This window comes from Centropristis striata, chromosome 22 (genome assembly GCF_030273125.1).
Source record: "Centropristis striata isolate RG_2023a ecotype Rhode Island chromosome 22, C.striata_1.0, whole genome shotgun sequence".
Classification (NCBI taxonomy): Eukaryota; Metazoa; Chordata; class Actinopteri; order Perciformes; family Serranidae; genus Centropristis; species Centropristis striata.
In genome coordinates, this window is record NC_081538.1 from 23,963,650 (window position 1) to 23,991,113 (window position 27,464).

At 37.0% G+C, this 27,464-nt stretch overlaps 3 protein-coding genes across 3 annotated transcripts in view; 1 reads left to right on the plus strand and 2 right to left on the minus strand.

The window, feature by feature from the left end:
• The window catches only part of tulp3 (TUB like protein 3), a 30,987-nt gene extending 20,503 nt beyond the window's left edge, over window positions 1–10,484 (plus strand). The window contains exons 6-12 of the mRNA XM_059326267.1: window positions 1,968–2,095; window positions 3,611–3,802; window positions 4,429–4,541; window positions 7,488–7,605; window positions 7,696–7,794; window positions 8,596–8,767; window positions 9,934–10,484. Coding sequence (XP_059182250.1) covers window positions 1,968–2,095; window positions 3,611–3,802; window positions 4,429–4,541; window positions 7,488–7,605; window positions 7,696–7,794; window positions 8,596–8,767; window positions 9,934–10,067 — 956 coding nt within the window. The 3' untranslated portion in view covers window positions 10,068–10,484. The remainder of the gene's footprint in view (window positions 1–1,967; window positions 2,096–3,610; window positions 3,803–4,428; window positions 4,542–7,487; window positions 7,606–7,695; window positions 7,795–8,595; window positions 8,768–9,933) is intronic.
• Window positions 10,485–12,529: 2,045 nt separating this feature from the next.
• On the minus strand, window positions 12,530–19,470 carry LOC131960840 (protein mono-ADP-ribosyltransferase TIPARP-like). Its single transcript, XM_059326109.1, has 6 exons — window positions 19,191–19,470; window positions 17,216–18,019; window positions 16,169–16,337; window positions 15,898–16,085; window positions 14,686–14,940; window positions 12,530–13,065 (listed from the first exon to the last, which is right to left on the minus strand). The coding sequence occupies exons 1-6, from the start codon at window positions 19,196–19,198 to the stop codon at window positions 12,633–12,635; spliced, it is 1,857 nt and encodes a 618-aa protein (XP_059182092.1). The 5' UTR covers window positions 19,199–19,470; the 3' UTR covers window positions 12,530–12,632.
• A 483-nt stretch (window positions 19,471–19,953) lies between these two features.
• On the minus strand, window positions 19,954–25,711 carry LOC131960661 (zinc-binding protein A33-like). The gene is made up of 7 exons (XM_059325923.1): window positions 25,631–25,711; window positions 25,000–25,450; window positions 23,756–23,851; window positions 23,435–23,665; window positions 23,316–23,338; window positions 22,300–22,418; window positions 19,954–20,945 (listed from the first exon to the last, which is right to left on the minus strand). The coding sequence occupies exons 2-7, from the start codon at window positions 25,423–25,425 to the stop codon at window positions 20,401–20,403; spliced, it is 1,440 nt and encodes a 479-aa protein (XP_059181906.1). The 5' UTR covers window positions 25,426–25,450; window positions 25,631–25,711; the 3' UTR covers window positions 19,954–20,400.
• Between the last annotated feature and the right edge of the window lie 1,753 nt (window positions 25,712–27,464).

Sequence of the window (27,464 nt, forward strand, 5' to 3'; positions counted from 1 at the left end):
CCAGGTGGAAGGAGGAAGCAGCTGAATTACTTTTCTGTGTGCCAAGTAGAAAATGCTCTGTCTGTGTGAAAAAGTAGACTTTACTTTGCTTTGATATCAGACAGAATTGTCAACTTGTTATTCTCCAATTCCATCTGTCAGCTCAGTGGATTTAAAGGTCTGGACCCAGGCAAGGCTTTACCAGTGGTGGGCCAAGAAATCACCATCATTTCATCAGTTCAAAGATAAAGTTTTGATTGCAGTAATTAGGGACACTTGACTAACATGCTCTATCATTTTATACCAACCACTTTATTATCAGTAGTGTCATTTCTGGTTCACCAATTAAACTTATAATATGAAATTTATTGGGGGGTTTGGTGAGGTAGCGTGGGATCACGTGGGAGTTGTTGTCTTAACCACTATTTTATTCATCACAGTTTCTCCTGGTTAGGACTCTTTGAGTGTTCCTTGTTCAGGAGGTTTTTACCGAGAGCCAAATTATCTGAAGAGGTCTCCTCTCTGAAACAAACGGGTTGGGATTAAAACCGGGTGGAAAACCACTGAATAAAGCAGGTTCACTTTTAAAATGACTGTTTTTCCAAAGTTGTTTGGTGGACAGTTGAACTATTGCTAAGGTTAGCTCAGCTTGTTTCTCTGATAACTTAGGATCCGAACATCCTATTGCTAAAATCCTTCATGCAGTTAAAACATATAGTTTGAAATTACCAATATCTTCAAAGTGTTTCTTAAAAATTAGGCTTAAAATTGGATTAAAAAGTTAATATGATGACAGCTTCTGGGAGATAACTAGCCTCGGAACCAGTGGAATCTGCAAAGCTCGTGTTTTATTTGCTCTGGCAGTTGCGTCAGACAGATTTCTACCCGTTGTGACCCCTAGACGGGATGGAATGACATCTATCGAAACGCATCAAAGTCAGATCAAACTGTCACGCTAGGCAGCGCTGAACAAATATGAATCAAGATGTATTGATGATTAATTTGAAAAAGCTTGTGACAAGGCAGCTGTGTTCTCATTGAAAACGAAAAATATATATTTAAAATCTAGATGCTTTTAAACTTCTGAATGCATAAAAGTTACACATTATACCTTTAGTTTGAGCTGAATTTCAACCACAGTTTGAAACAGTCATAATTTTACATTTCTTTAAAGCTGCGGGGAAACACACTGCTCACTGAGACCTTTCCATAACCAGTGGACCACTATCATCCTCTGACAGCACACGAAAACTGGCTGTAGCTGCAGCCAAGAGTTGCATCCTGGCTGATAAATCCAATTATCAATGAAGAGACAGATGTCTCAAGCAGTCTAGACCGGCTGCAGTGAGCCAGGACGGTTTTACATCTGCATGACTGCATGGAGCTGTCTCCTCACAAGTACACAGATGCCAGCTATGGGGGGACGTCAGACTCATCTGTTCACATTAATCTCACCCTCGCAGAACGGGACTGAAAGGGGAAAAGATGCATTGTTTGTGACAGGTATTGAGGCCATGCTCCAAATGTGACCTTTCGGGAGGATGAGTGATGAGTGGATCTTAACTGAGTTATTGTTCCGTTTGATAGAAAGCAGTTTAGAGATGGCTCGGTTAGATTCACCAGGATTTATCCACTCTCCTCTTTGGCTGTAAAGAGTTTACATAAGTCTCCCTCGTGTAAAAGAAATAAGGCATGTTTTCAACTATTTTTGCTTCAACCGTTGCTTAATATTGCATCAGCTCTGGGGAAATTAGTTTTCATGTATCAAAGACGATAGATGAACTGAAAAACTGTGAAATCCACCTAAGGGACAATTTGGTTCCAAAACTAAGAAAACCCTAGGAAGAATTAAAATGTCTTAGAGATTCCTTTTTATTGGGAAAAATACACACAGCCTCTGGGATTTATTTTCCTCTTCTGTTTTGTGTGAATATGTAAAAACCTTCATGTAGCATTACAGCTCTCTCACATCTTTTCCTATCCGTCAGGTCTGTCTGGCAGCATGAACTTTGATGAATCCAGCGAGCACGAGGACGACGCGGAGGAAGATCGAGTGCGTTCTCTGTCCCCGAACGCAGACACCACCAGACCTTCCTCTGCTGCCAGCGGCAAGGACGTGAGTAGTGCAATAAATGCACTCACCAATAAACTTCTAACACAGACTAAACAATCCCAACTAGGGATGGGCATTTGGAAGTTTAACAAGTAATAAGGAATTGTTCTCGCTTTGGATCCGGTAGTTGCAAAAAGCATAGTTAAATTATAGTTCACTTATAATAGATGAGCAATAAAGTATATTTTAATATCAATAAGCAAACAAAATAAGATTAATAAAGGCATGGCAAAGACAGAATGGGTGGGTCATGGGTGTTTGTAATGCCATTATTAACACTTATATAAGCTTATAAACACACAATAATGTTCTTGTAAGGACTTACAAGGGCCTTATTACTTGTTAATTAATGGTTATTACAAGGACCTTAATATAAAGCGTTACCGAAACCTGTCAACTTGATTATCTATAATGTTAACGATCAATTAATCAATTAATCGCTGCATGCATACATGGGCAAAATAAAATATATATATATACAGTACTATGCAAAAGCCTGTTTTGATAACGGATGCTTTTATTTTGAAAGGACAAAAAGAGACTTGATCCCGTCGATCGTAAAACTAACTCAACTGAGATGATACTGTAAAGATAACATCAAGGACTTCAATGTTTTATGTTTGTAAAAAATTATTAGACCACCCTTGTTTTATTCAGTTTCTTGTTCATTTTAATGCCTGGTACAACTAGAGGTACATTCTTTTGGACAAATATAATGAAAACAACAACAAAAGCTCATATGAGTTTAATCTAAGAGCTGATATCTAGACATTTTCCATGGTTTTCTTGAGCATAATTTTGGTTATTGTAAAAAAAAAAAACGTGGGACAATGGAAAATTGAAAAGAAATTGATGAAAACAATGGTGGTCTAATATTTTTTTCCATGACTGGACAGCACTATGCAAAAGCCTGTTTTGATAACGGACGATTTTATTTTAAAAGGATGAAAAGAGACTTGATCCTGTCGATTGTAAAACTAACTCAAGTGAGATTAAACTGTAAAGATAAAGTCAAGCAGTTCAATGTTTTATGTTTTAGCCCCTGAAGAGGCACGAGGTTAGTTTTCACAGTAATCTTGCATATTTAAATGTGTTTTGTGTTTAAATAACCTTTGGATAAAATTAATCATTCATGCTAGCAAGGTTTGATACAGTAAGATCATTTTGCTCAAATTAATCCTCTTGTATTTCTGAGTGTTTTATAATTGTTATTGCAACTTTCAGTTTGCAAACTGTAGCTTTATCCAACTTAATTCTCAGCTCATTGGCTCATTGACGTACGGCCGCAGAACTGAACGATCGGCCGTGTTTCAGTTCACTGATACTGATGCGCAGTCATAGAGAAAATTAAAATTAAAAAATACACAGATCTATTAAAAATTCCACACGATCGACCAAATTCTTAATGACCATTATTCATCAATTAATTATTCCCTTCCCTAATACTAACCCCCAAACTGAATTCTGTGTAAAAAAGCTGTGTTTTTAACGATCGTTCCTGCACTGTGTTGCACCCAGGAGGCGGTAACCCCCGGATCACCCACAGCAGAGGGCTCACTAGGGGACGTGGCAAATCTAGAGGAGTTCGTCCTGCGTCCGGCTCCACGTGGCGTCACCGTTAAATGTCGAATCACCCGGGACAAGAAGGGCATGGACCGCGGCCTCTACCCCACCTACTTCATGCACATGGAGCGAGAGGATGGCAAGAGGGTGAGTGAGGACTGTGGGGTATAGAAAAGAAAAATGGCAAACTTTTTGGCTGGTTCCAGGTTCTCAAATGTGTGGATTTAATGCTTTTCTTTGTCGTTTTTTATAGTAAACTGTACATCCTTGGATTTTTTGTTAAACCAGGCCTTTAAAATCGTATTGTCGATTAAGTTTTCTAACATTTTATCAACAATACATCAATTGAGAAATAGTTTGGAGATTATGCACAATTGAAATAATCATTAGCTGAAGCTCTAGGTGTGTTTTTTCAACCATATGCAAAAAACAACAACAGGGCAAACAGTGAAACTTAGTTTAACATATATTCCAGCACTTATCATTAAACTACTCACCATAGCTTTTATATAATCTTGATCTGTATTTATATTTTTCATTCAAACTACTACTATTTCCTCCTGTAATTTATATTCACACCTTTTTCTTCTGTTTTTGCTGCTGTGGCAATTGAATTTCCCCATTGTGGGATCAATAAAGTATAATCTAATATAATCTAATCTTATCTAATAAAATGTATCTTAAAGAGTCACTAAATAAAATAAAAGATACATTCAGAAATTCATCTCCAGTACAGCCACAGATACGTGTGTTTCTTTCTGTATCTTTTCCAGGTGTTTTTGCTGGCGGGGAGGAAGAGGAAGAAAAGTAAGACGTCCAACTACCTGATTTCAGTGGATGCCACTGATCTGTCTCGAGAGGGGGAGAGCTTCATAGGTAAACTGAGGTAAAACCACACTTTATCTTCTATTATTCCCAATATGACAATATTCTGAATTTAACAGGGATTATGTAAACTGCATTATGCCAATTAGATATTCAGACTTTATTCTGAATGGAGCATTTTTCAGTAAAGGTGGGGAACATGCAGATATTATTTGGGTATTAGGAGTATTCTTTGGATATTTTACAGTCAATCATCAATCAATGAGACTTTATTTGTTTAGCACTTTTCATATAAGAGAAATGTAACACAAGGTGCTTCACATAAAAAAAAACATCCCATCCCATTATAAACAAAGCACAAACTGAAAAAGCTTCATCTCAACGTCGAGCACTGAGGAAACACTGAAATTAATTCGATAAAATGAATAAAAATAAAGTAAGGTAAGGTAAAATAAAAAACAAAAGTAAATAATAATAATAATAATAATAACAATAAAAAGTAAGAAAGCTAGATAAAAAAGATTTTTAAAAAATGATTAAAAACTAAGGTAAGATAAAATAAAAACAAAAGTAAATTATGATAATAATAATAATGATAATGATAATAACAATAAAACGTAATAAAGCTAGATAAAAAAGATTTTAAAGTAAAGCATAATAATATATATATATATATATATACATATATATATATATATATATGAGAAAATGTTGTAACCCTAAGATACATGAGCATGAACATGAAAAATATTTTAAAATGGTTCAAGTAAAAGCCAAATTAAAAAGATAAGTCTTAAGTTTGCTCTTAAAAATATTAACAGTCTCTGAAGCCCTCAGGTCTTCAGGGAGCCTGTTCCACAAACGTATTATTATTATTACTATATTATAATATTATTATTAAAAGGCCGCTCCCAGAAGACCTGAGGGTCCTCGAGGGTTCAAAGGATAAAGGTAAATCAGATAAATAGGCTGGACTAAGATCATTAAGAGATTTATAAACCAGTAAAAGAATCTTAAAATTGATTCTGAAGCAGTGGACTCAGAATATGTGTCTCAACTGGGTCTTGTTTACAAAAGTGTGTGACAGCTAACAGAGATTATGTATACAGCATATACCAATTGAATATCCAGACTTTATTATCAATTGAGCATTTTATGCAGATATTATTTGGGTATTAGGAGCATTTATTTTGGACATTTTTTAAGTTGAATCGGAAATATATGTCTCAATTGTCTCTTGTTTATGAAAGTGTGGGAGAGCTTACTGCCTTGTGCTTGTTTACAGTCAGCTCTGTCTGTAGCTATTGAGGTTGTACACAAACCAGCTAGCCAACAGTTTGCAGGCTGCGGTGGAGATGCATGCCCAAAACAAAAGCCAACTATTCTTGTTGGAGGGAGAAACACTCCTCCTACTTTTAATCACAATAAAGACTTTAATATCAACAGGGTTTCTTGGATATGTGCAAATGTCACGGTGGTGGTTAAATAAATGAACGAGGGAAATAAACACTGCTGATTGCTGATGACTTAATTATACTTATGTTTAGCTTTCAGACCTTTGGGAGCAACTCTCAGTCATTGTTGTGATTACATAACTGTGCACAAAGTATGAAATTACACATTTTAGTGGTAGTTTGATTGGTTTTAAGCAACCGTAGTGCAACTATCAGGGTTCATACGGGTGCTTGAAATCCTTGAAAATGCTTAAATTTAAATGTTGAAAAAAAAATCTTCTCCCCTCTTGGCGTAGGTTTACAATCCCTAGGTGTAGAACATAAAGACACAAAAACAGTTTTGTCCCTTCAGCCATTACACTGAGGAACAAGTCATAGCTATGCTTTGCACAGGTGTTTATTTATTGTTGCTTTTATGTATGTATTTACTATTTCTATATATACATTTTAACCTTTATCTATGTTTTTACAACCTAAACAAGTTTTATTTTATTTTGCTGTTTTATTTTTATTTATTTTTTCTTTCTTCTTCTTTTTTAATTTTTTTTTATTTATTTTTTGTTATTCATAATTTAGTTCACATCAATATCTAAGTATAGTCTGGACCTGTAAGAACTTTTAATTTTTAATTTAATTTAATTTAATTTTTATTTAATTTGCCATTTCTTAACTCCCACTGTCTTAAGTTCTATACTGCAAACAAAATCTACCTCTCGGTACAAATAAAGTAACTTGAACTTGAACTTTAAAAAGTGCTTGGATTTTGGATAAAGTGCTTGTAAATGCTTGAAATTCTAACAGTATTTCTCCTGCAATCTGACTATATCCATCTATAGACTATAGATAATCACATGTTCAATATAAAAAATAATGAGTAGCCTATCTGAAATGAAGACCGTTCCTCCTAAAAGTGTAATACCATCACTGTTGGTGTGGTTCAGTAAAATCTCCCCCTTTTAGTATGTAAGTACTCATCTAAAACATGCAATTTACAACAGGTGTAAGATACTGGAAAAGCTTGAAAATTTACCTTGAAAGTCCATGAAAAATGCTTGAATTTGACCACTGCTAAAGTGTGCAAACCATAGACTGTATATAAATAATGGACGTAGTCACCGTGACGTCACCCATTGGTTTGTGGATACGCATTGTTCTGCTTCTCTCCTGATGATGGCTTGCCTTGTTAGTGGCCTGTCAATCAAAGGTAGCCACGCCCCAAATCATACAATTCTGTATCTTCTGTTTTCTTCGAAATGGGGCCCTTATTCACACTATTAAAATCTAATTTTCTTAAAAAAAATGTTTTACTAGCGATTGAGACTATAGTGTCCTACTAAAAAACATTTCTGAGGTAATAAATCAAATGAGAAGTGTTCTCATTTTACATTGAAATGAATGGACAGAATTTTTTTACAGCCACACTTAGCGCCCCCTGCTGGAATTTTTGGTAGAATGCAGCTCTAGGCACTTCCTGGTTTGCCTCCCTGCTCAGACCCGGAGGTTGCCGCCTGGTACGAACCCTGAACTACACATGATGTTTTTTCTTCTATCAGGTCCAACCTCATGGGCACCAAATTCACAGTTTATGACAACGGCACCAATCCCTGCAAAAACCCCGGGACCCTGCTGGAGGAGAGCAACACACGGCAGGAGCTAGCCGCCGTCTGCTACGTGAGTAAAGGACAAAGACACACACAAGAGATTTCCCTGTTCGTTCATAACGTTAGATTAAATTGTCACACTCTCTGTACCGTCTGGCAGGAAACCAACGTGCTGGGATTCAAAGGCCCACGGAAGATGACTGTAATCATCCCGGGCATGAACATGAACTTTGAACGAGTCCCCGTAAGGCCTCAAAATGTGAGTCTGATGGTGCCCGAGTCATTCACTCTGAACACAAGGGTAATTCTCATGAAGATGGTACAGCTCATTGCTAAAATCCAAGAGCATTGAATACATATTTTCTTTGACCCTTTATAACATATACAATCTAAAGTCACTCTTTAATATGAATTTATATTCTATTTAAAAATATTAAGGTGTTTTCTGGCATTTTTAGAGACACTGTGAGCAAAATTCATTACCGTAACATATTTTTAGATAAAAACAAAAGGTCTTTTTTTCTTTTGCATGCACTTAAATATGCTCAAAGGTAGCAGGTATCATCAAAATGTATTTTTATTAAAATATTCACATATTTTAATGCAAACAATTTTATCATTACCGTAACATTTAACCATTTTTTCTCATCAATTTTCATTCAGATTTTGTTCTTTATACATTGTTAAAAACCATCATGTTTGATTATATTCTGTTAAATTACACATTTTTAAACAAATGTATATCTTTTTTTAATACATTTTATTAAATATTTATTGTATATAAGTGTGGGGGAAACCATGACATTTTTATCTGGACGCATTACAGTAATGAATTTGTGAATCAAAAATATGTTTAAAAATATAGAAAATGTTATTTTAACACAAAACAATGAATTGTGCCTCATTTTGGCTATATTGTTCACTCATATAAAAGTGAACTATATTTAGTTTAATAAAGTATGTCCTTATAATGTTCACAGACATAACTTAGACTGGCTTCATGAGAATCAGCCACGAGCTCCCAGTGAATGGTCTGAACATGAATGTGATTGTGTTCCAGGAGCAGGAGAGCCTGCTGAGCAGGTGGCAGAATCACTCGCTGGACAACCTGATCGAGCTGCACAACAAGGCGCCGGTGTGGAACGACGACACCCAGTCGTACGTGCTCAACTTCCACGGCCGCGTCACTCAAGCATCAGTCAAAAACTTTCAGATAGTTCACGACAACGACCGTAAGTACTGCCAACTATTTACTGTTTGTCCTTACACTTCTTCTCAACTGGTCAGGCTTACAGGTCAGGGATAATGTTTAGTGGCTGATATTGGCCTATTAAAGACATTTTGGTGGATAAAATATTTTTTATTTCAATATTTTACAGAACATATAACACATAGAACATGTAATGCAGAAAATTATGCCTGAGGTGATTTAGAAATGGTCATAGCTTATTTGTATTTTTTAGCAAATATTAGTAAATAAAATAAATAAAATTTAATATTTATATAATTATTTTTTAATATTTTTATTTACAACTTTTTTTTAAGTGTTATTATTTTTGATATTTTTTTTTTATACAAATATTTTTTTTACAAATATTTTACAGAACAGATTATGCAGAAAATGATGCTTTGGGTGATTTAGAAATGGTAATTTTTATTTTATTTTATTTACAAATATATATATATATATATTATATTTTTATTTAGATATTTTACAGAACATATAATGCTTGGTATGATTCAAAAATGGTAATAGCTATTTTTTTTTGTTATTTGTTATATATATTTGTTATTTTGTTTTATTCATTTATTTTTAAATGGTCTGCAATCCATTGATACTGCACAAGCACTGATGTTTATTAAGCTATTTAATTTTATAATTAATATGCATATATTCCTTATTAAAATGGTCAGCGAGTCACTGCTACTGAACATTCACTGATTTTTATTTATTTTATTTTTAATTTATTCTTTATTTTAATGGTGAGTACTGACATTTTTGGGGGAATTTATTTAAAAAAAATGTATATGCTCAGTTTTCATTCCTAGAATTGATTAGCACTGATGATGGTGGTGTGATGGTGGTGATGGTGATGTTTTGTATGTATAGTAATGTCTTATGTTGAATATTCTTTTATTCATTATCCACATAATGCACAAAGAAATTGTCTATTTTCAGTCCAGCTCACTTAAAATCCAATTCACTTAATTGGCCATCATGTGGTTAAACAGTGTAATTTTTCACTCTGAAATACAGTATCAGTCTCAAAAAAAAATCCCAACGGGCTCCAAAAGCAGCTGTAGAATTCTGTAATTGACCAATCAGAGTCAAGTTTTAACAACACCATGAAATAATATGACTAACATCTTGTTTATAAACTGTTTCTTCTCTCTCCAGCTGACTACATCGTCATGCAGTTTGGCAGAGTAGCTGAAGACATCTTCACTCTGGACTTCAACTACCCCATGTGCGCTCTCCAAGCCTTCGCCATCGGCCTGTCCAGCTTCGACAGTAAGCTGGCCTGTGAGTGAACCGCCCATCAAACTTCCACACCACCGCCACCTTTCCTTTCCTCCCCCCGAATCTCTTCTCACGGGACCGCCTGGAGGCCGACAGCTACACCGCTCACATCACCCGGAGAACCCAGTTCACCCAGAAGTCAAGACACGAAGACTGAAAATAAGAGCGAGAGGATCTGAGATGTTGGCGCTCTGTCGGCCGAACCAACACGCCTCGATCCCTGAACGGATTCCTTATTTTTTTCACTTTAGTGTGGTTATTTCAATATCAGTTTTTGTACCGTGTGTGTGTGTACAAATGTAAACAACCTAAAAAGGGAAAAAAGAAAATCACACCATTCTCATCTGTGCTGGAGACTCTTTATCAGACATCTGGTGCAGAACTGATGTTAAATTTATCACTTAGTCATTGTTTAAAGGGCGGTGATGTCTTTTCTGTTGCCTTTAATTTTGATTTCATTCAGTGTTTTTTTTAACTCTAAAGGATGGAAATGCCTGCTGAGATGTTACTCTGCAGGGCATGAAACATTTTGAATTACCTTTCCTCTGGCGCCACCTTCAGGCCAAACTTAAGAGTTATTTGGTAATAAGGGACAAAGAAAAAGGAAGAAAGTTTTCTTTTCCATCCATCCAACAGTCTTTTTTCCAGTAAAGTCATGGGCATCACTCTCTCCACTAGCGACACAATTTCAGCCTTGTTTACATCTTTAAATGTGGCTACGTGGTTTAACTGCCATCTCCATATAACTCACTTGTTTTTTATTATTGTGTGGAAGGTGCATTATTATTCAGAACAGGCCTGTCTGTCTTATGGCTTTTGTGTTTTACTTGTGAATAATTGTAATTTTTATCTTGTGACTGTGATTTTTTTGTCATAACAAGTTGGGTTATCATGAAAAAGAAAACATTAATGCAGAATTGCACATTTAAATAGAAAGGATAAACATTCTGTATATAAAATGCCTTCTTATTTGCTCATTTCAAGCTGTTTTTAAACATAAAATACTAATTTCAAGAAAGGAATTTTAAAGTGAAGCGTCGATACACAAGAGAGCTTATATTTTCATTCCTAAATTTGAGTATTCAGAATATAAGTTTTATCATCATTTTATTGAGTGGAGATGGAGTTGGAGGCAATTTTGTACAGTCTACATTTTTTTCAAAGCCTCAACACTATAACTGCCTGTTTCTCTTCATCTCCATCTTCTCCCTTTTTAATTATAAGGGAAACTTAAGGGAAATTAATAAAGGAAAGAATCCTTTACGTCATCATTAAATGTCCTTAATATTTTGCTAATTCAGTGTACTGTATGTCTGTGAGGGACATGGAAATTAAACAGAAAACATCTGTGTGGTACAAACACATTCAGGGTCAACCGTCTAATCTGGATCCTTCAAAATAAAAGCATTCAATACATTTCAGGGATAGATTCAATTACTGTTAAAAAATACTCAAACTGATACAAATACCTAATTTTAAGGAAATTGATGTGAAAAAATATTTTCAAGTGTGCCAGCAATTTATGAAAATCCAGTTTTGTCATTTTGTGTGTTTTGCAGAGAGAGAAAAAAAGAATTTATAAAAAAATATTTTGAAATATAATAAATACTGTATGCCTTTGCTACTTTGGTGAAACACATTCCAGTCTGACATTTGAAAAAAAAAATGCAAAAAAAGTATATGGCTGTATTTTATCATTTGAAAATAAAACTGGGCGATCAAAACTTGTTTATCATGTGGAAATACAAAGAGATGAATGTATTCAGTGAACAGTTTATTTTCATAAACACGACAACAGATGTAAATTCAAATCAGACAAAAACCTTTGAGTGAAAAACAAAAGTACTTATTTCCATCGATGTAAAATGTTTGAATAACCAAAATAAATGCATTTTGAAAAAAATAAAGTGCCTCGTAAGCTTGAACTGCTCTTTCTTTACTGTTGTGCGGAACTTTATTGCACATTTTTGAGCGAACTGAGCATATTTTAATAACATTTCAGCTCATCTTACAACTGGATACCTATACAAAAATTATTAGACCACCTTTGTTTTCTTCAGTTTATTGTTCATTTTAATGCCTGGTACAACTAAAGGTACATTTGTTTGGACATATATAATGATAGCAACAAAAATAGCTCATAAGAGTTTAATAAAAGAGCTGATATCTAGACATTTTCCATGGTTTTCTTAAAAGTTATTATCAAGGAAACCATGGAAAATGTCTAGATATCTGCTCTTAAATTAAACTCTTATGAGCTATTTTTGTTGTTATCATTATATGAGTTTAATCTAAGAGCTGATATCTAGACATTTTCCATGGTTTCCTTGATAATAACCAAAACAATTTTTAAGAAAAACCATGGAAAATGGCTAGATATCATCTCTTTAATTAAACTCTTATCATGATAACAACAGAAATAGCTCATATTTGTCTAAACAAATGTAAGTTAATTGTACCAGGCATTAAAATGAAGAATAAACTGATGAAAAAGGGTGATCTAATATTTTTTTCCATGACTCTATGCCTGAACAATAAGCATCAACTAGCTCCCCTGCTATCAAAGACTCTCCTCATTATATTTCCACCTCCCCGGGCAGGTCTCTGTAGTTGACCAGGTAATACGGATAACACTGGCAGCTGTCGAAGACGACAAAGACTGTCGGGTTGTTAATGTTGTCCACGCACGTGTGGAGCGTGAGCTTCTTGGACCTGGAGTTGGGCGGGCGGCGGTAGTCTCTCCGCCCCACACACACGTTCCCCACCAGGACCTTGGCCAGGAAGATGTGGCAGACCTCAGATGGAGTCTTTGGTGAGAACTTGTGTGCATAGGAGGCGTCCGTGGTGAAGTAGGAGCCGATGCCGAAAGACGTCCCGTTGACCCCGGCCATACGGGGGTCAAAGTTGTTCCTGCAGATTCCCTCTACGGCCTCTTGGTTCGTCCCGTGGAACACGTGTCTCTCCAGAGGCTCCGCTGTGTGGTGTTCCTTTATCATGTGAGCTTTCTGCCTAGAAGGACAATGCACATACAGCAACAAAGTTAAAAGGATACTTCACATTTACTTATTACGAGAGGTGTGAATCAACAGAGGCCCCACGATCCGATTTTATCCTGATACTTGAGTCACAATACGATATTATTGCGATTTTAAGCATTTTGCGATTAGTATTCCGATACAATATAATGTGATTTAACTGTTTAACCCTTTGATGCACAACATGGGTCTAAAGTGACCCGACTGAGTTTTTAATTTTCTATATCTTTGCAATAAATTAATTTCATCATTCAGTATTCCAGGTTTTCCTCAATCAATTTGTTTTTGATTATCATACATCCTATTTTTTTGTTTTTCATTTGCATAAAAACCCTTTTTTTATCACTACGCTTCTAATGCACAACATGGGTCAAAAATGTCATTATGGGGTATTGTGTGTATAATTTTAAGGAAAAATTAATTGAATCAATTTTGAAATAAGGCTGAAACATAAAAAAATTTGGAAAAAAGTGAAGCGCTGTGAAAACCTTCCAGACACAGTGTATGTGTGACAAAATGATACATAAACATGTTAAATATATGAGTGTGGAAAGTAACTATTTGAAACAAATTATTATTATTATTATTATAGTATTAGGTCATTTAATTTTAAATCAAATTTGGATGAACGAGTCATTTTTGACCCATGTTGTGCATTAGGAGGGTTGTCCATATGTTGTGCATCAAAGGGTTAACTGCATTTTGTGTGCACAAAATAAAAAAATTCTTCATTGAATTTAGTCAAATAAGAGAAAATTCTCAGTCTATTCATCTCTTTTTGTTTCTCCACAATGAGAGTCAAACCCACAGACTGACCAACAAAGTATTCAGTCAAACTGAACTGAACTGATATCAAACATGTATGGACAACAACAACTGCAGCATTTTATCAAACTTTCAAAAACTTTAGGATTCACTGCTCTGAATTTTTTTTAATAAAAAATAAAAAAAGCTGAACTTTGCAGCTTTATTTCGACAACTTCCCGACATGATAGCGTGACACACATGGTGCCTATAGATTTCTTGATCCTAGATCTTCTAGTTTCATATGATACCAGTATATCCAGTATATTCCTAAAAGTGAGCCCGCTACAACCTCCGAAAAAAAAACAGCCTAAATACTGACGGCCACCGGAACGCTAAATATCAATACTTGCGACCATGAATCGATATAATATTGCCCTGCAAATTGCAAACAATTGCGATACTTTGCTGTATCGATTTTTTCCCGGCCTCTACTTATTACTACTTATTCAAAAAGATGCATATTAAGTTTTTTTTACGCAGCTAAAGCCCTTTTCATACTACATTTCCACAAAAGTGCTGTGATGAGCTCTGCTGCCATTTTGCCTTATGACGTTCATACTGACTGTAATATTGACGTTCATTCACATTGCAGCCCAGCATTGATCACATCTCACCAATTTAACGGCCCTTTACGTCCCCCATTACACCTCTGGGACATTCAGACTGGAGGGAGCGTAAATATAGCGGCCTGAAACAGCACTCTGAAAGGAGCTTAAAATACATTGCCCCCTTCATCAAACTGATTATGTGTAAGTACCTCATACTATACCTCATACCTCATACTAACCTCTGATACTTGTCCCAGTGGAGGCGGTTGTGGACCTGCTGGATGTTGACGATGTCCACCCTGGTCTCGGGCAGACTCTCATAGAAGAAACTTTGAACGCTCCGGTAGGCCTTGGAGCCGGCTGGAAGCTCCACCAGGCTGTAGTCCTGCTCCGAGGCCAGACACCACACTGGGGGGTACCAGCAGCTGAACTCAGCCAGAGGGTCCAGGCTGAAGTTGTTCCCTGGAGGAGGGGGGTCAGTACGGAGTCCCGTCCTGGGTAGAGAGAGAGGAAGGGACGGTGTTTATGTGATCAAGACAAATCCCAAACCATTTCCTTTGTGTTTAACTGTCAATGTAGCAGCAGCTGTGGACAATCACAATAACTATTAGTGGTTGACCGATACGGGTTTTTTAAGGCCGATACCGATTATTTTGACATCAGTCTTAACTGGTCCCTGATATGTGCTGCCGATTTTTTTGGGCAGATTCTTGAAGCCGATATTGCCTTTTCTCCCTCCATGATAAAAATGACACAATGATAACAAATGTTACACAAGTCTCAATTTAAACAAAAATTTGAAAAGTGAAATGAGCTTATTGATCGGTGAACGCACACACATAACTGCAGCATTTTATCAAACTTTCAAAAACTTTAAGATTAATTTCTCAGATTTTTTTTGAATAAAACATTTTTTAAAAAGCTGAACTTTCACATTTATTTTTTATTTTATTTAATTTTTTCCTTTTTTTTTTTTTTGGCCCACCACCAACACCCCACTTTTGGAGGACAACTTTATTTTTATTTACAGAACAAGAAGAGGTCAAACAACTTAAACAGAAAATAAGTAAAAAATAATCAAAAAAAGAAAGAGTAGATATTTAACTTAACTTTGCAGATTTATTTCGTCAACTCCCGGACAATATATCCTGACGCACATGGTGCCAGTATCTCCAGTATATTCCTAAAAGTGAGCCCGCGACGACCTTTGAAAAACAAAACAAACAAAAAAACGCCTAAATACTGACGGCCACCGGAACGCTAAATATCGATACTTGGCGACCATGAATCGATATAATGTTGCTACGCAAAATATTGCGATACTATGCTATATCGCATGTATCGGCCAATGTGGATACAGTTAAAAAACGCAAATATCGGTCTACCTCTAATAACTATTTACTTTTAATTAAAAGCCTGAGTGAAAAGGAGACAGAGGAAAGGATACTGACTGCAGGTGAGGCTTCATGGACTCAGGGGAGCGGTATACGGGTCTGCAGCGGATCTCTCTCTTGAACCCGGTGGTGACGTTGGTCTGGGTCATGACGGTGAAGTCCACCTTGTACTGCTGAGAGCCGATGAAGAAGGAACACTCGGGCTCCTTTTCTTTCATCTTGTTTAGCAGGATTGTGGACACGTCCTATGAACAGAGGAACCAATCAGTGGACAAGATAGAAGCTGCTGAGAAACGAAAATGAAAAAAAAAAAAAGAAAATATTTCACCTGGCCGTACTCGGCCCAGTAATGGATGTCCCACCAGTAGAGCTTCCACTTGCTGGGGAAGTAAGGGTTCTTGAGAGGACTCTCAGAGTTCGTCAGTCGTCTGACAGCATCATACTTCTCAAACTCTTCCAGATCCATTGAGTCAAAGTGGAGATTGTAGCGATGTGGCCTGAAGGGAGTGATGGACAAAACAGCATTGTAAGGTTACAAAAACGAAAGGGAAGATAACGATATGAAAGTAGAACCTTTAGGAGATCCATTGGTACCAATGAAATAACCCCCCAAAGTCACGCAACATTTCTGGTGATGGAAAACCTTGTCTGAATGAAAATGGTCCTATTGATACAAAGATCCAGTGAGCTCAATTTTGTCCATGTGTCATGATGTCAGTTCCCAGAATTACATTTTTAACTATATTAATTAATTCCGTCCCCTTTGAAGAGTTTAAAACACACAAATATACTAACTTTTGGTTTGGTTTGGAGTTATCAGTAAAATAATGATCTTTATCAGTAGAAAATATCTTCTTATAGCAGGGGTCTAATTACCTGGGGGCCGTTGGAGACAGTATCAAAATGACCAAAAAAAGACACAAAATTACAAAAAAAACACTCAAAATGACAGAAGAAAAAACAAAATTAAATTAAAAAGACACAAAATGACCAAAAAAGACACAAAATTACAAAAAAGACACAAAATTTCAGAATAAAAACTAAATTACTTAAAAAGACACAAAATGGCAAAAAAAAAGACACAAAATGACCAAAAAAGACACAAAATTACAAAAAAGACACAAAATGACTGAAAGAACACTAAATTACTTTAAAAAGACACAAAATTACCAAAAAAGACACAAAATTATTTTAAAAAGTAATTAAAGAGACCTTCCACACACAACACATTAAAGTGCCATTCATATAAAACTCACATTAAACTTTCATATCAAGGTGGGGGCCACAAAATATTGTCACGAGGGCCGCGAGTTTGAGACCCATGTCTTATAGTAACATGCAGTAACATTTACCGTAGTTATTTTACTTTACTCACCCGTCCTTGATGCTGATTGACTCTTGGTCCACATTACAGTACAACCTCTCCAGTAGGAGCTGGGAGGGCGGAGGGATGCTGGTCCAGCGGTGGCTGTTGAGGCACCACAGCTGCCAGTGGAAGGGGTAGGGCGTGTGGTGCAGCTTGCACTTCGCCGCTTCACTACACGACCCCAGGAGGAAGTGGTCACAGATCTCGATGTCAGGGGAGCTCTTGGTGTGGTACACAGCGGGGACTGACGGGTTGGTGGCGGTGGCTTTTGAAATGATGGGGACCAGTTTCTTGGAAGGGGTGCTGGGCTGAACGGCAGGCTGTGGTTGGGTGATGACCAGAGGCAGGAAGGTGGCTGGCGTCGGGGCTGGAGGCATGGGCTGTGGTTGGACTGGGAGGCTCGGCAGCAACTGGGTGGTGTTTTGGGGAATGGTGAGCAGGACGCAGGAGTTCTGGATGACTCCGTGCTGCAGCGTGACCGGTTGGAGGACCATCTGGGGCTGCAGGGTCCCAGGAGAAGGCACTGAGGTTCCACTCGAAGTGTTTTTACCTCGGCTGCTGGAAGTCGTCCCTCGCTGTGGGGTCTCAGGGGTTAAATGGACACTGACGCTGTAAGGGTGGACAGTCCAGGCCACATGGACCTGCTGGGACCTCATGGCCTCCCACACTGGGAGGCTGGTGTTGGTGTCGGGGGGGATTTCCAGCAGGATCAGAGACGGACTGAGGAAGGTGACTTTGGATGATTTGGACTGTTGCTCTAAAATCACATTACTGACTGCTAACTTTCTCTTCGCCCCTCTTTTGGGAGGCTTCCTGTAAGAAATATTGTGAACATTTAATGACAGGAGCAGCACAAATGACATGATGGAAGCTTATATTAACTGAGTTTCGCTCAGTTTAAATCAGGGCTGCACGATTAGGGCTGCAAAGGGGTGGAACATTTCTGGTAAATTACCAGAAACTTTAAGTTAAGCTGCGGACTTTTCGGAAATATTTAACATGCTAAAATATATTTTTTCTAATGTGCAATATCTGTAAAATGCAAAGTACTTTTAGGAAAACAAACAAACACAAAAATATACATCAATAATAAATGTCAAATAGCAGAAATGTATGTATATAATGTGTGTAGAATGTATGTATATGTCTTATTTTTATATTCTTTATTCTGTTTTTTAAAATCTATGTCTGTATCTGGAGCTGCTGTGACAACTAAATTTCCCCACTGCGGGATAAATAATGTCTGATCTTATCTTAAAAATGTGAATTATGGAAATGTATGGACATTTATGGGAAGAAACTGGAAATTGGGGGTAATTTAAGCAAACTGTATCATATCCAAACATAAATGTAAACAAAAATGGTTAAATGTAACTTTCTGTAGTCCATGGGTTCAAATGTGTGGCTTCAATATTCTTGATCTAGATATCATCTGTGCATGTGATGGAGGAAGGCACATGTATGGACATGTCCAACTTTAAATATTCCAGAGTTTTGCAACCCTTTGCACAATTAATTGAATTTTTTTTTTAATCAAAATCCCAATAATTCTTAAATGCAAAATATGTGTGTTTGGTGCTGCAGAGATTGTGTTGCACAGATCCTTGCAAATAAAACACACCATGATCATTTTTTCATTTTGACTTACTAGATCAACATTTTCAGCACAAAAAACGCACAAAAACACAAAAAAATTACAAAAAACACACAAAAAATGACAATTATAACACAAAAAAACATTAAAGACAAAATATTGCATTAAAAATGCTGAATGCAAACTGCAAAATTTGAAAAACCTCTGCAAAAACTTACATTTGGTCGAGGTGTTTTTTTTTAACCTTTGCTGGAAAAGGGTTGATGCACTAAATTGGACATGGAAACTTATGAAACAGCTAACTTTTCTTAAATTTATGCACGTTCATGCACGTTCAACTATAACGAGCTAATTGACGCTAATAACAGGTTGATATTTGGCTGGTCTTACCGTGACATCTTTTGAGGCCTTTCACGGTGAACTTTGCTGTGAAAAAGGCAGCTTTGCAAAACGTAACTGCACTCAGAAAGTCATACAAATTTAAGTATTTCTCACGACTTGTTCAAAAAAGTTCATTAAAGAGTGTAAGGACGCTGCAGCAGCGTGCTCTCGGCGAAAAAGACCAGAGTGACGTGCCCAGTTACGTTCACAGGAGGGCATCATTCAAAAAATGGAAGAAAAAAAAACTAAGGAAGAAAAGAAAAACAATCATTTATACAACATCTAACTATCAATTTAAAGTAAACTAACAGTATCTATACGTGTTAATAAAAAATAAAATGTAACATATAATATGTCAGAATAAAACGATAATTCAGATCCCCTAAAAAATAATCTTCTTCAATATATCAATATACAAAAATATGCCCCCCCTAAATTATTTTGCGCTTTTCTAGACGTTTAGAAAAACATAAAATATATTTAATGTATTATTATGATTATAAATTCCTACTTTTTTGCAGCAGTGAGAATAAGTCCACTGTAATAATATTGTAAAAAGCCAGCTTTATCTTTAGTTATTACATTAAATTGTAATAACAAAAACAAACCTCATTCTATTGTCTTCCATTGCACTATGGAGTTGATCTATAGTTTGATATATATTAGTTAAATTTTATACATTTTTCTTCATGTTACTACTTAAAAAAAACACTCATTGTCAGGTCTAGACTACAGAAAGGACTTGCAGGTTGCACAAAATCAAAATCAGTCATTATATTTGCAAATTATTTATTTTTAGATTAACACTAGTATTTGCACACACTGCATATTTTGCAATCCATTTCAAATTAAACCAAGCAACATTTAAAGTTTTACATGCAAATTCTGAGTCATTTTTGATCCATCAAACAGACATATTTCCGATTTTTTAAAAACACACACACACACACACACACACACACTATACTATCATACTGCAAAAACAATGTTAAGGAAATAGCAGGACATTTTTGTAGTGATTTAAAGTGCAGAGATCAGAACTGAAGTATGCAAATACGTACTGTAAAGTGCACAGGAAAAGTATTCATTATGTTTTTAACTGAAAAAAAAAGTATGATATTGTATTGATCCAGGAAAGAAAGTGTGAATTGTATGCAATCTGATTTTAGATTCTAGAGTTCTCTCTTCATATGAAATTCAAAAATAGTTCCCTCTCCTTTCAGAAATAGTTAACAGGGCACACAGAGAGCTCCTGCGGCTCCACCGTCAGAGGACACTGCTGGCAGCCCACCCAGAAGTACGGGAGGACCCTCTCAGCGATGGCGTGCTTGAAGGTGTAGATGTGTGTGTTGTCGTGGGGGTCGTAGAAACACACCCGGCCCTTGTCACAGTCCAGCAGCACCCTGATCCTCTGCGGGTTCCTCTTCAAGTTCAGCCTCGTTAGCGGAGACGTCCCTGCGAAGTACATCTTGTGGTAGAAGTACACGCACAGGTAGCCGTTCTTCAGCACCGAGGACACTTTCTCTTTCCTCTGGACGGACTCTTTGGCCACGCCCACCACCCACGCCGTGTTGTCCCCCACGTTGACGTCCCAGGCGTGCTTCCCCGAGGTGAAGCTCTCGCGGCCCAGGACACCCGTGTCGGGGTCGAACCTCTCCGGGTTGTCGGGCAGCTTCTGCTTCTCCTCGCTGTCGTGGACGCTGTCGAGGCTGTCTGACAGGACGAGCCACGGGGCGGCCGTGTTGGGGTCAAGGGTCACTGGAGCTGAAGGAAACAGGACAGACTGTCACTCACAAGCTTTTCTTCACATCAGCGAAACACAGGGCTAGATTAAGACTTTGCTGTATCCTGGGCAACAATATTCAAATGCCCCATCATCATGACCCCAGAATCACCATAATCTGGTAAAATCCAGAATAAATATCTAGCCTGGGTATACCCATACTGCCTTGTGCGCTCGATTTCATTTCAAACCTGCAGACAGTCTGGCAACGACGGCCGTTTCTTAGCCCTGTTTTAGGGATCCAATCACAGAGCGGGGAGGGACAGCAAGACGATGACGCGTACTACTGGACAGACAGAAGCTTGTAGTTTTGTAGTTTTCTTACAGATCCAACATGGCTGCAGCAGACGCGAAACTCTCTTTCGATCTAGCTGTAGACAGAGTTCCGTCTATAGTTTAGAGCCAAAGTTGATTTTAAAAGAAGAACAACGTTTGACTTTAAACTCCTGTTTAACCACCAAAAAGGATGTTTTAGCCTTGCTTCTTACAGGTTTGGCCAAAGCCTAATCTACCAACTAGCCCCGCTACCGCTCACTGCTGTAACGCCGGTGATCTCGTTACGACCCGGGGGACATCGGAGCCGCCCAGAGACCCCCAGCAGCTCGTCTACTGACCATAAAATCAGTGGATGTGTGTGGCTGAATGGCATGAGGGGGAAATAAGGCGTGAAAATAAATAATCTTGCAGAAAGCAAGAACTGGAGAAGTAAAGCAGCATGCATGCACGAATCTAGAATTAAGTAGCATTTTGGTCCTCAGCTCATTTTAAATAGAAATCACCCTGTCACCTCAAAATTCATTGTTGAGCAACGGCTCCGATGGACAGTTTCACATATAAACGAGAGATAAGCAGATATGTTGCTTGTGCCCAGACCGCCCTGGGCCCTTTAGAGGCCGTGGGCCTCTGGGCAATTGCCCAGTTGCCCATATGGTTAATCCGGCCTTGGCAACACATGATATGAAAGTTTACAGGTGTATCTCAATACATTAGAATATGATGGAAAAGTCCATTTCCAGTAGTTCAAGTCAAATAGCCCCAACAAAGTATTGAGTCATATAGATGGACATACTTTTCAGAGGCCAACATTTCCAATTAAACACTTTTTAATATTTTTTTGAGACACTGAATTTTTGGTCTTCCTAAATATAAGCCATACTTATTATAATTATAAGAAATCAAATAATTTAAGACATGAAATGTTTCATTCTGTGTGTAATGGATCTATATAATGTCTTTTTTTCCACTTTTGGAAATTAATTACTGACATAAATACACTTTTCTATGATACTCTTATTTATTGAGATGCACCTGTAAAAGACAGCAGTCTGTACTCACTGTATTTGACCATTTTATGCATCTTCTGCCAGACGTTGTAATTCAGAGAGCCCAGATATTTGGCCACATCTAAGAGTGTTTCTGGAGCCATGACTGGATCTTCCACTGGGCTTTCAGCGCTGCAGGAAGCAGAAATATGCAGTTTATGCTTTTTGTTTTTATAAAAGTAGAGAAAAGGAAAGTTTCAAAGAAGAGCCTGACTGTTTGTGACCGTATGAAAACTTTTTTAAAGAACATATAGTGCAGAAAACAATGCTTGGGATAGTTTAGAAATTATGTTGACTGTTTAAATTTTCTTTATTTAAATGGTAATCAAACAGTACTCATGTTAATTTAGCTATTTATTTTTCATCTTTATTTTCTTTTTTAATTTCTAGTATTGGTTGAAAATGTAGTCCATTTTATGTAGCCGAATAAAATATAATAATTAGGGGCGGGGGGAAAAAATCAAGCAATATTGTATCAATACCTTGATCAACACCAAGTATGTACCTTTTATTCTAGAAATTATTATGACAGTGTTGGTCAGTCTCGCTGCTTGATAATCCCATTTTGTGAGAGTTGGGTTTTTTTTTTTTTTTTTTTGCTGCAATAAAAGCGATAGAAGTGAACTGACAAAGTTTTACTTGGGGGATATAATTTGAAGGTTTTTTTTAAAAAAAAGGGGATTTAAATTGCAACATATAACAAAATATGTAATATTTGCATGTAACAAAAATCGCAATAATATCATACTACTATTACCCCAGATAAGCGGAGGAAAATGGATGGACGGATGGATTTTTCAATAAGTTGTTTGAGAAATCATCCTTCTGAGTACCTTTGCATAATCATGTCTGTGCAGAAATTGGTGCACAATCCACATAGAAGGTCTGTTTTCATTTCAGCTCATATTTGTGTCATATTTTCAGCCCGTCATAATATTGGTAATCAATTACATTCTTCTTCGACATTGTTATCAGCCTCAAAATCTCCTATTGACCAGGCTCCGTTTAAAAGATAAAAGCTCTTTTCACCTTGCCAATGTCCTCTTGCAGTTCTGAAAAACAAAAAACAGAGGAAACAAATGAGATAAAAAGTGTATTTTTATGCAAATATCCACGCATCTCTTCAGATTTCAGATTTCCAAACTTACATGCAGGATGGAGATGCCCTCCAGAGCGATCTCCTCCTCTAAACCTCTGATGGATTCAGACACAGACTCGATATTTCTGGTCATTTCTTCGATCTTCTGCCTCACGGCTCGACTCTTCTGCTCCTCCTCTCTCCTCAGCGCCTCCATCCTCGCCTCCTCCTCGGCATTAAGGAAGCTGTGAAGCTTCTCGAACTCCTCCCGGGTCCGCCTCTCCACAAACCGAGCCTGGACCTGAAACAGAACCCTTTTTTAAGCTCGGCTTCAAACTGACAACGAGGTGCAGGATTTTTAGTAGAAATATCAACAAAAACAGCACTTCACCTGAATGTGTGCCACTGTGTCCTCGTAGTTTTTCTTCATTTTGTCAAAAGTGTCCCTCTTCTCCTGCAGTGAGCTGAGGGCAGACTTCATCTGCTCCTGAGAGGATAATTAGCACAAAGATAATTTGAAGGCCTGTTGAAGTTCAGCTTTAAAACTGGTGACAGCTGTTCAAGAAAAGCAGCCTCAAGCAAAAGCACATCATTATTCCACCTTAGTTAACGCTGGGGTTGCAAAATACTGGGAATTTTCAAATTGGAAAGCTTCCATTAGGAATTAGTAGGAATTTATGGGAATAAACTGTGCATTCCTCCAATTCATTTACATGTTGAATGGGTCTTTTTGGTGGGAGAGGGGGTCATTTTACCAAATTTTTTTAATGGGTCGGGTCAACGAGCAAAGGAGTAATATTAAATGCAACAATCATGTTTTTGTTAAAATCTGCGACTTTTTTCTTGTAGATTTGCCACTTTAATCTAGGAAATTTGCAACTTTTTTCTCGAAATATTACCCCCCTCCGCCGGGTTTATATATATATATTTTTTTTATTCATACTTGGCCCGAATATGCTGTCATAGTCAAGTTCTCCTCGTACAAGTCATTGAAGAATAACTCTGTTTGTACAAGATTTTTTTTCTAAATTTTTCATTTTTACATTGGAGGTCAAGGTCAATAAAGTTATTATTATATTATTATCATACTGATTGGTCAGATGTCATGGTGTCACCATCTGTGACCTGATCTTTGCTGATTAGCTGGAAGGAATCCGTCTCACAGAGAGACATGGAGACCTCATTTTGATATCCACTGAAGTTACCAAATATAGTTCTTCGCCTGATAAAGGGTTAAATCTCTTTTAAAAATCCATCTGTTTTCCCTGGCCTTCGAAGTCTCTGTCTGATAGAGGGTTGCTTTGTGGTCTGAATCCTTGTGTTACTCTGTCTGTATTCTGTATTCTGTATTTTGTAATTCAATGCTTTTGTTGTGCACTGCTTTAGTCAATGTTTTTAAATGTGCTCTATAAATAAATTTGCATCGTATTGTTCAATGAAATAATAAAAACTTGATAAAGTTCTACTCACAAATAAATCTGTTGAAAAGTCATGGTTTTTTAAATTTTGAATATTTCCAAATTTCTCCAGTCTAACTTCCAACATGGAAAGTTTCTGGAAATTTACCAAAAATTTACTGTAAATGTTCCACCCCTTTGCAACCCTAGTTAACACTATATTTACACAAATATTTACCTTCACATCTGCCACAGCCTCACTGATAGGGCAACAATCGTGCTGTTTGTGCTTCCTTGAGGTGTGGCAAACCACACAGATTGGCATCTTATCCGGCACGCAGTAGAGCTTGAGCCTCTCCCCGTGGAGAGGACACATCTCCCCTGGATCACAGTACAGCTCTGCTCCTGCCTCCTCCAGACCCTCGCTCTCCTGGATGTAAGACTCACACAGGTTCTTCAGGGTGAGACTGGGCACGGGTTCGTCCAGATTCTGGGACCTGCAGAGAGGGCAGTCTCGACTCCGTGCCCCTGTCCCGCTCCAGTACTCCTGCAGGCAGGGTGCACAGAAGCTGTGGCTGCATTTGAGGACCACCGGGTTCCTGAAGATGTCACAGCAGATGGGACAGGAGAGGTCCACCTCTGGGAGAGACATCCTGCCGGCCATTCTGACACCTCACTCCTTGTTTACTCTGAAAGTGAAAGTAGGGCAAAGGTGCAGCAAACACTGGTCAAACACAGAGAAAGCCCTTCTTTATAACAACAACCTCTTTCTGCGTAGTGTATCTACTTCACCCTGTGGAAAACAAATCAACCTTTAAAGCCTTTTAAGTGATTAACAGTCATCGAAGGAAACTTAGAGCCAAACATACCTCTCTACCAAAAGCCCTGTGACAGAGATACGTGCTTACATGAGAGCACTTCCTGCTTCCTGTTGTGCTGAGTCATCCAAAGGAGGTGGAGTCTTAGAGGCAGAGCAGCCACTTTTAACCCTTTACTCACCCCCAACGTCTCACAGAGCAGATCAATGGTTCACCAAGGAGATTAAACCTCAGAAGTCCAGGAGATTTTGGTTCAAATTTGTCAACTTCCTATGCATTCATTTCTGTCTCTGTTAAGCAACTTTCAGTCTGTCCTTACATCACATGCTGGGCTCCTTTTTCTGGACACAAACTTGGCTATCAGTCAGATTTTCCATTTTGTTTTAATTAACAAAGTATAAAGCTGCCAGGAACCCAAAAAACAAACAAAAGACACAGGTGTCTATGGAAATGTACCTTTTTTTTTTTTTACATTTATACACACAAAAACAGCAGAAAAATAATAATAATAATAATAATAATAATACATTCCATTTTTATAGTGCTTATAAAGGTACTCAAAGTCGCTTAACACAACAGGAATTACACACACACAAACACAAAATGCAGAAGATTTTATTTTAGTTGCTTATTTACTTGCAATGTATTTAAGTATATGTATGCAAGTCTATGTATGTGAATATATGTTTTCTATTAATTTTTGCTTATCTATACTTATCTTTAAATATATAATAAAACTACAAAACAGTCTATTTGCACGTAAATTAAAAATAGTTATAATTTTCATTGTAGACAGAAAATTCACATTTTAAAAAAGGTCTAGAAACATAAATGGCACACTGAAAGCTCCTATGATTTGCACTTTCAACTGGCTTTCTCAGCTTGTCTACATATCATATATAAATAGAGTTATTACTGTAAAGAAAACAAGTGAATTTTCAATAAAAAGGGGTTAAAACCTGTTCAGCCTTTCAAATCATACACTTATTTAACATTCATTTGTATTTTTTTTAGTTCATAGTGAAGCTGCTCTTACAAAGTATGCACTTTTGCATGCAGTTTGCATATAATCAGGACATAATACTTATATGTGCTGTGCAGAGGATTGTGGGTCAGCAATAAAAGCGTGCTGGTTTGCATAATGCAAAATGTGGCTGGATGCAGTAGAGCTTTTTGTATTTTTGGCATATTTGACTTACTATGTATTGGGATATATAAACTATTTTTCTTGCCCAGTAATTAGTGAGGCAGTATGTACAAATAGATACAAAAATAGGTACAAATAGGTGATTTTGTTATATTTGGGGTTCTGACTTATGGTTCCTATTATTTTTACTTTTATTTTATTTTAGTTGTTTATTTACTTGCAGTGTATATAAGTATATGTATGTGAATATATGTTTTCTATCAATTTTTTGTTAATATGTGCACACACTTATCTATACTTATCTTTAAATTAAATAAAAAAATTGATTAAAAAATATATTATAGTATTTATATAGTATTTTTGTTCATTCCCCCACCCTATTTTTTTCTTTTTTTCCATTCTCTTTTAAAATACAGCTTTTTTTCACCTCTCCAGTGCTTTAAAAATCAAATAAAACTATCTGAAAAAGATGTGATATGATGTGAATATGTTGCTGAACTGCTTCAAACTGTTCAACAATCCTTAAAAAAACCTCCCTAATATATACATTGATTTATAACTCTGCTGAACCAGACTCCATTGAGAAAACCATCATTTTAACAGCAGTGTTCTTGCAGACAGACCTGACAAAGCATGAACTCAGACTTCTCCCACATCAGCTTCATGTTATTTCAGCATCCTTTTGATCTGTTTATTCACATGAAATCACAGAAAAATCCCCTTTTTTTTGCTTCATAC

Bases quoted from the DNA above. Each gene is read 5' to 3' on its own strand.
- LOC131960840 (XM_059326109.1), bottom strand. The intron at 16,086-16,168 runs GTGAAATATTTT...CTCTGTTCATAG, and splicing joins ACTGGGCCGAGTACGGCCAG to GACGTGTCCACAATCCTGCT. The intron at 13,066-14,685 runs GTTAGTATGAGG...TTGTCCTTCTAG, and splicing joins CACTGGGACAAGTATCAGAG to GCAGAAAGCTCACATGATAA.
- LOC131960661 (XM_059325923.1), bottom strand. From the start codon at position 25,425: ATGGCCGGCAGGATGTCTCTCCCAGAGGTGGACCTCTCCTGTCCCATC. The intron at 23,666-23,755 runs GTGAAGTGCTGT...GTTCTGTTTCAG, and splicing joins ACACAGTGGCACACATTCAG to GTCCAGGCTCGGTTTGTGGA. The intron at 23,339-23,434 runs GTAAGTTTGGAA...TTTGTTTTTCAG, and splicing joins AGGGCATCTCCATCCTGCAT to AACTGCAAGAGGACATTGGC.